Source organism: Octopus bimaculoides, chromosome 5 (assembly GCF_001194135.2).
Source record: "Octopus bimaculoides isolate UCB-OBI-ISO-001 chromosome 5, ASM119413v2, whole genome shotgun sequence".
Taxonomy (NCBI): Eukaryota; Metazoa; Mollusca; class Cephalopoda; order Octopoda; family Octopodidae; genus Octopus; species Octopus bimaculoides.
Window position 1 is genome coordinate 109,957,005 of NC_068985.1, and position 9,203 is coordinate 109,966,207.

At 37.0% G+C, this 9,203-nt stretch overlaps 1 protein-coding gene across 1 annotated transcript in view; it reads right to left on the reverse strand.

Moving 5' to 3' along the window:
- Positions 1-1,093: 1,093 nt before the first annotated feature.
- The window catches only part of LOC106877429 (fibrillin-2), a 62,196-nt gene continuing 54,086 nt past the window's right edge, over positions 1,094-9,203 (reverse strand). Inside the window, exons 20-25 of the mRNA XM_052968103.1 lie at positions 7,976-8,098; positions 7,167-7,343; positions 4,909-4,971; positions 3,858-4,037; positions 2,516-2,551; positions 1,094-1,508 (exon numbers count right to left, since the gene is read on the reverse strand). Coding sequence (XP_052824063.1) covers positions 1,321-1,508; positions 2,516-2,551; positions 3,858-4,037; positions 4,909-4,971; positions 7,167-7,343; positions 7,976-8,098 — 767 coding nt within the window. The 3' untranslated portion in view covers positions 1,094-1,320. The remainder of the gene's footprint in view (positions 1,509-2,515; positions 2,552-3,857; positions 4,038-4,908; positions 4,972-7,166; positions 7,344-7,975; positions 8,099-9,203) is intronic.

Sequence of the window (9,203 nt, forward strand, 5' to 3'; positions counted from 1 at the left end):
TGTGTGTGTGTGTGTGTGTGTGTGTGTGTGTGTGTGTGTGTGTGTGTGTTTGTGAATGTCTTCGTGTCTGTGTTTGTCCTACACCACCACTTGAGAACTAGTGTTGGTGTGTTTACGTCGGCCTAATTTAGAGGTTTGGCAAAAATGACCAACAGAACAAGTAACAGGCTTAAAAATAAAAAGTACTAGGGTCGATTCACTCAACTCGAATTCTTCAAGGCAGTGCTCCAGTATGGCTGTAGTGTAGGGAGTGAATCACGTAAAAAATAGACCGACTGTCAAATAGATAGATAGATAGATAGATAGATAGATAGATAGATAGATAGATAGATAGATAGATAGATAGATAGATATAACGGGCATTAACTGTGTAGTAATGCCTCACGCTTCGAGGGACTAAATAAGTCGTGGTATGTTGATTCTTGTTTATTTTTATGTATTTCGACCATACGTGTACTGATGAACAAAAGAATGCAGGTTACTTCACAGTTTTTTTCTGTATTGATTGAGAAACCAGTGGTTTACCGTTAAGTTAAATGTTTTTAAGAGATTAATTTTGAAAGCTGCATTCCCTCGCTTTCGGTAAATATGTTGCTTATTTTTTGGTAGTTTTTGACTTATTTAGTCCCTCGAAGCGTGAGGCATTACTACACAGTTAATGCCCTTTATATAAATTATATATATTTATGGAAAAAAATGATGAATTTTTTTTCATTATGAGGTTTTTTTCACGCTGACTACTTGATAAATTCTTATAAAGATTTTATCCTATATTATATTATAGATAGATAGATAGATAGATAGATAGATAGATAGATAGATAGATAGATAGATAAATGCAGACGTGATAGGGATGATGACGATGATGAGCCAGTCTGGGTGCGTCTTCATGGCTCGAACTACTAGATATAACAGCCTAATTTCTCTTTCATCAATGACACTCATCCACATTTAACACGAGAGGACATATTGGGATGAGTTACCCTGCAAAAAGACGGGATAATCGCAACTGGAATATTTGAATATTTGATTACTTGAACGGTTGAAACTAAACAACAATATCTGCAGCAGAAGCAACAACGACAACAACTCGTTGTGTGGCATAAGAAACGTTTATTTCAATATTTAATACATGAATATTGTAAATATTTCAAGAGGCGAGGTATAATATATTATGAATGAAGGTCACTGATGATATATTATGTTTGCAAAATTTCTCTTCTATGTTGCTTTCTGCATCTTTTAAAACTGTGACGAAATATCTTCAGTTGTAACACACGACTGTGACGGACATGAGAGTAAACTTGTCTGGTTTATCATTCAGCACATAGCACCGTTGTCACAACGAGTTAGAGTCTGGTTCCAGCGGGTACCATCTGGACACGACATAGAGACCAGGCCTCCGTTGGCACATGTGTAGAAACGTCGGCAACTGTCGTCGTCCTCGTAGAATCCTGGCTGACACTGATAACATTTAGTCATATTTGGATAGAAACACATCTCTGTCACTGTTTAAAGAGAAGGGAAGTTATATTAATGAAATTCTTATTAGGACTAACCTTATTTTACAACTATCAACACACAAATTGTTAAGTCCTTTTGCGAATAAAACTTTATTAAAGCTTAAATAAGGCCTACAATGGAATATAGATATGGTATTTTTTCAGACACTACTGCTAGAAAAACCCGACTAATTTGCGTAAAGTCACATACACACTTGAACTTCCGGTGCGTTGACTTCTATTTTGTTTTTCTACCACTGCTATAATGGCTTCTGCTCCTCTGAGCTGACTGGATTAATGCCCCTTTACGTAGAAATACCCAAGCCACACATCTACTTTTTTATCATAACCTATGTTGTAACCAAACTCCACGCTACCCGTTCCTTCCTTCCCTCTCGAATTCTCTTCCTTTTTTTTTTGTTTCTCCTACAAGTGTTGAATTATAAAATTGCGACAGTAATATTCATGGTGTCAATAAGGCGGCGAGCAGGCAGAATTGTTACTGCCCCAGGAAAGATACTTGCCAACATTTCTTTACGCTCTCAGTTCAAATGCTGGTGGGAGTCATTTTTACCTTTCATCGTTTCGGGATCGATAAAATAAGTACCAGTTGAACACTGAGGTCAATGTTATCGATTTATCCCTTAACCCGAAATTGCTAGCCTTGTACCAAAATTTGAGACCAATATTAACGGCATCAATCTCTCTGGGTTAAGATGGTGTACAAGGGCACGAGCAAGGTTTCTTCCTTTAGATCCAATAAATGAAAAATAAAAAGGAAAACTTTTAAACAGTGAGGTTTACATACTGTAGGCAAGTCGTATGCCACAACTCACTTCTGTGACTCCTTTTAAAGTTCGGAACTCAAATATGAAGCAAATCATGCTTTGAAATGTGGTGAAAAGAACAGCTACAATGACGATAAAAACAACAATAATTCTAGTGATAAGATGGACAATCTACCGATTCAAGTTATGTAATTATGATTCGGTGATACTAAATATATTACTCACGTGATACTGGCCTAAATTGCGCTGGAGCTGGTAATACTGAAATAGAGAAAGATCATACATGAGAAATCAAAATCTTCTTGAGATAGTGGTATGGACGTATAGTTTAGAATCTGGCATATAACATGCATATACGTAAAATACATACTTAAAACATACAAATCTGCACGTACATACATACATACATACATACATACATACATACATACATACATGCATACATACATACATACAAAAATAGCCTGTTGTTGGTGTTGAAATTCCAATGAAGGAATCTTGGATCTAGGTTAGAAACCGGTTCTTTCTCTATTGGAAAGAAATCTTGAAATAAACTGAATAATGACATACATACATAATTATTGGGGCGTTAAGATATGTAACACACTGCCTAAATGCCAACCTTTAGAAATTAGGCTTCTCAAAACCAGAAAGGAGAAAGCTAATTCGAAAACTACAGGTCCAATCCATCACTAGAACTGTAAAAATCAGTAAAACTTTCCAGAAGTTTATCATTCAAATATATATGATCATGTTTAGATATGCAACTATGTACATGAGAAATGATACATAAAACAAAACATAAAAATCTGCACATATACATACATACATACATACATACATACATACATTCAAACAAAAACACCCTGTTGTTGATAGGTTAGAAAGCGGCTCTTTCCCCATTGGCAAGAAATCTTGAAATAAACAATGACACACATACATACATACATACATACATACATACATACGTACATCCATACATACATACATACATACAAACATACATACATACATACATACATACATACATACATACATACATACATACATAGAAGCAGCTCCAGCGTTATGAAATCCTTGCTTTCATGAAAATCTTGCCGTAAGGAAGAGTTCCCTTAGGCAAAACATATTTTCTTATTGATTTCCAAGTTCATTTACCTCCATTTAACTTGAAAGTCAGTGACAGAATTTAATTCGCGTTACGAATAGATAAGATCATACCAAGGAGTAAGAAACCGATATACGGTAAAGTAACAATTGCTGTGTTGCAATATTGGAATTACTAACAAATAATGCAAGAATACTATAACAGAATAGTTTTCATATTTTGTATGATATCTGATGTAGTGAAAATGTTGACGACTGAACATACCACTCGTCTTCATACTACTAATTTTAGTGAGCCTTAACGTGGCATCAGAAAGAGGTTCGAAATAGTGACACTACTGTCTGTATGCTTCTAGGTTATCAACGATTGACAGTTGTAAAACCTGAATACAGAAAGAGCAGAGATGACATTGATATATTGAAATGTAATTAACGAAAGAAGGTGGAAGTATTGACTTACCTTCGTGGATACAAGTTGATATCTCTTTGTTCCACACTGTTCCGTCTGGACATTCTCGCAGAACTAGATTATCGTGCACACACTGGTAAAACTTACGAGGGTCTCCTGTATATTCGTAGTATTTGTCAGGTAAACATATGACGCATTCTCCAGTGAAGTTGTCAACGCAGAGGTCGTCCACTGGGTAAAAATAGATAGATAGATAAATAGCTAGATAGCTAGATAGCTAGATAGATAGATAGATAGATAGATGTATTGAGAGATATGTGGGTAGAAAGGTGAGTGATAGGGACCTGTTTAAGCATAAAACGTAACAGTCGCTCGCAAGCACATATATAACTTGTACTGCAGTTTCGCTGATTGTTTTATATGCTTCCATCTGTTCCCCAAGATGAAAATGCAGCTCAAAGATCGTTGTTTTAACACCATTTTCGAGATCCAGAGCAAATCGCAGAATGTCCTCGACACGCTAACGGAAAACGACTTCCAGGCCGGATTCCAAAAGTGGCAGGAATGTTGGGTCCGGTGTATTGTTGCGCAAGGTGACTATTTCGAAAGAGATTATATTAAAACTTAGGTACATAAATTATTTTTATTAAACATACGTAGTCCTGTTAATACCACTTAGTACATGAATACACACAAAAATGTCTATAATGTATAAACACGTAATAAAATATAAGAAATTAAAATAATGTAAATTTACTACAGGAAATAAATTATGTAACGTTCATTCGTTTCTACAGTTTATTGGTGATAAACACGATAAGAAACAGTTGCTGCTTCAAATCGGGTGCAGACCACGTACTCACTTCGCCGTGTTTTTACCACTATTATTCAGCACCTGCTATGGTAATAGGTGCTTCTCAATGTGCAAATAACAGAGTCTGCAAATAACAGTCGCTCACATAAATAAGTCAATTTGGGAGAAGGAAAATATTTAAGAAACAGAGAGAAATAGAAGAAAAGTTGTAAGCAATGAAAGTGAAAGAACAAACCCTGATCCGTCCTTCTCTTTGGTAGAGCTTGCAACAAGATATTTAAGACCTACCTGATACAAGGGTCATGTTCACAGGTTCGGTCCCATTCAGCATCTCAAACTCAATCTTCATAACTGGAAAATAAATACAAATTCAACTGTTAAAGAATGAAAAAATTCCTTGATTAACTGAAATATTTTATGGATTATTGTCGTTGTTGTTTCTTTCGCCTAAGTTTAGCCCAGATGCAACAGACCAATGGTCAAGACATACCATCTGTCCTGACTTTTTCAAACACAGTACATTATCGTTGCTGTTGTTTCGTCTAAGTTTAGTTAGAAGGAACATGCGGTCAAAGGTGCCTCATCAATGACTACCCTGTCTTATTGCTGTTGTTGTTTCGGCTAAGTTAACTCAAATGGAACGGACTTATGATCAAAGACATCTTATCCGCGACCATCCCGTCATCACCTTTTCAAACAATATATAATTGTTGTTGTTTAACGCCAGGTCAGTCTTAATCCAGTTAACTTATGATTTATGATTTAAGTCTTTCCGATAATGACAATTCCGATATTTGACAATTATTTGACAATCATAGGGTATCCAGGGCTTCGTCACCGAATACCTCCTTCTTCTTTTAACCCTTCGTGGGCCGGTGGGATCTCTTAGGACCCCAGCAAATTTTAAAAGTTATGCAACTTTTACAATTTTATTTAAATAATTTTCTATCTCATGTCTTTTATTGCCAACAGTTTTTGAATATATATATAAATTTTGAGTTTAAAAATTCCAGTCATATTGATGTTATAGCATAAAATATGCTCATTTGGGTCCAACTGGACACCATTGGCTTTCTGTGAAATTATGTTCTTTTATTTTCAGATATTCTGATGAACTATAAGTCAATTTTCTTCGTATTTGTAATGTTTTATTTTATATTTAGGGCTATATGTATAGTTTACAAAACAATAAAAAATGCTGATTTCTTTCACTAAAAGTTTTTTCCAGTCAATAAATTATAGCTTAATTCCCCTACTGTCACTCCCATCCTTTACGGATAGTGCGGAAATGTGCAAAACTGAAAAGGGAGTCCTCGGGACCCCAATGGCCTCTTGTGTAATTCCAACCCCGCCGACACACGAAGGGTCAAGAAGATCGATTTGAAGGAGATTTCACTGCAGTTTCTTGCAGGCTACGTGACCTCCTGGATCCTCCTTCGCTGGCTCAAATGTATACGGCATGCAGTATAGACACAGGAACTTAAATTTACGACATATACCTATCAAACTGATATAGCGGCGTCACTCGATAGACGAGTGACGCCCCTATTATAAATAAGTCTAACAAAAAGAAATTATGTAGTAATCCTGATGTCGAAATATATTTGCGGCAAAGGGTTTATTCAAATTACTATTGTACACGTTTCAATTACCTTAGCAATTGAAATATGCGTGTGTGCGTGTTTTGTTTGTGTATGTGTGTGCGTGTGCGTGTGAGAGAGTGAGAGCGTTGTATATATGTGCCCATTTATGCGTGTATATGAGTGTGTGTATGCGTCTGTGTGTGCAGGTGTGTGTGTTCCTGTGTATGTGTATGTGTTCATGCGTGCGTGTGTGTGTGTGCTCATTAGTGTGTGTGTGTGTGTGTGTGTGAGTGAGTGAGAGAGTGTTGTATGCATATACCCGTTTGAGTGTGTATATGAGTGCATGTGTGCGTCTGTGTGTGCATGTGTGCGTTCATGTGTATGTGTGTTCGTGTGTGTGTATGTGCGTGCGCCTGTGTGTGTGTCTGTGTCTGTGTGTTCATGTGTGTGTGTGTGTGTGTGTGTGTGTGTGTGTGGTAGATCTAAGTATCACAAGATTGCCAAGAGAACAAATGAAAAATCGTGATAATTTTTTAGCCAGAAATCAGCACTTCGATACTCTCACCCCGAAACATCCACCTCTACCCCGAAAGCATACCAGTATGAAAGACAGATGAGGACAAATCGTTGTTAGTCCTCATCTGATCATCTGGTAGATCAGCCCCTATTTAGCTGATCTATGAATAAAAGTATTTCAAACATGACCGTCCCATCGATTTTCTAAATGATTTTTATTAGTTAGAGGTGGAAATTCAGTATTCATGATCTTTCAATACCGATCCAAACTTGTTATGTCGATATAATCGATATCCGACCAGAATAAATCCTTAGGTCAATATTTACAGTATGCGCTTACCATAAAGTGAACTCCGCTTAAATTTTACCAAAGAGCAGGTGACGCTATGGCAGGTGTCTACTGTAAAGGTCATACAATAAGAAGATTGTGGAATATCCAGTACTCACTGTCACCACATTTCCATACTCTTTGGTCCCAAATAGTTCCTGGTGGGCACATAAGGAGATACATAAGTCCATTGGTACATTGATAGAATTGGTTGTCAGCTCCTGGATCCGGTTGATATTCGCCGTGGTTGCATGGCATGCAGTCGGTTAGATTACGGTCTATCATACACCAGTAGGCTGAAATAAAGTTACTGAAATTTACACATTATATACAAGAATGGAAACATTTTAATTACCCAATAAATTCAGTATATTTATATAATATAATATGGTTATTATTATATAGCAGCTTAAAGGCGGTGAGCTGGCAGAATCGTTAACACGCCAGGCGAAATGCTTAACGGCATTTCGTCCATCTTCATGTTCTGAGTTCAAATGCCAACGAGGTCGACTTTGCCTTTCATCATTTCGGGGTCGAGGAAGTAAGTACTGTTACAAATATTCTTTTAAAAAACTTTTCATTTAATTTTTCCAAAATTTAATTGTTTTCCATACTTAGAGTTGAAAAGTCTCAACAGCTGAAACCGATGCAAACACCCTGAAACTAGTCTGTAGATTCCAGACCAGCAAGAGAAAGCGGCTGACCTCCCCTGTTCGAAGGTTATAATGGACACAGGTTCGTGTGTCACATAGCTAGATAGAGGCGATGGTCTCTTGGAGCTGATCAACGGCAGCACTCGGACCTATTTTTTGGACTGCCATGTTAGCTTGGCGATAACTATTAATATATATATATATAATGGAAGAGGAGCGACATAGAGAGAAAATGGATTAATGCAGATTATTATAGAATGAATAGATATCCTTACGCCAGCAAGTCGATTCATCGAGGCCTAATTGATGTTTAGATGGACAGTTACAGGAATATGATCCATAAGTATTCCGACACATCTTATTGCAACCACCGTTGTTCACTTTACATTCATCAACATCTGAAAAGCATAAAAGAAATATACATTAATAACAGCATTAACAGCAGCTTTAGAAGTTCAAGTTGAAAAAGTTTTCTGAAACAGGCCACAAAACAGTCAGTGCCGAGTTCGTTTTCTCTAAGCAACGTACTTATCTAGATCTTTACATTTACACATGTGTATACTTCTACTTGCTCAATCAAGAGAATGTGGCATTGCTGAGACATCGGTATTGGTGTGTTATTCTTCATTTTTTGCAGGGTTTTTGTTGTTGTTGTTGTTTGTTTGTTTGTTTTTCTTTTTTGTTTTGACTTGTTTTATTCATTGAACTGCAGATTCGCTGAGGGAACTGCTCTGGGTGGTTTTAGTCGAACAAATCGTCTCCAGGACTCATCTTTAATTTTTCCCTTTTATTTTTCAGTCATTAGACCTAAGCCATGCTGAGGCACCGCTTTGAAGACCTTTTAGTCGAATGAATTCGTCTCGGTACTTTTATTTTATGGTTAAGCCTGGTACTTGTTTTATCGGACTCCTTAGAGGAACTGCTAAGTTACAAGGACGTAAGCGCACCAACACCCCTTGTCAAGCTGTAGTGAGGGACAAATACAGGCACAAAGGCACGCACACACATACACACTCACGCAAACACACACACACACACACACTCACACACACACACATACATATACACATACACACGTGTAGATAGATAGATAGATAGGTAGGTAGGTGAGTAAGTAGGTAGGTAGGTTGGTAGATATGTGACGGGCTTCTTTCATTTAACGTGTATCAAAGCCACTCACAAGGATTTGGTTGGCCCGTGGCTATAATAAAAGACACTTGTCCAAAGTGTCATGCAGAGGGACTGAACCCGGAACCATATAGTTAGGAAGTAAGCTTCTTACCACACAGCCAACGCCTTCGAGTACGTTGATCTTTTTTCACTGATACTTATTCTATCCGTTTCTTTTGTTGAAGCGCAAATTTACGGGATGTAAGCAAACAAATATTGGTTGTCAAGCGGTGTGTCGGTTGACAAATACAGACATAATGACAAACACACAGATATGTGTATGTATGTGTGTATATATATATTGTATATATATATATATATATATATATATAT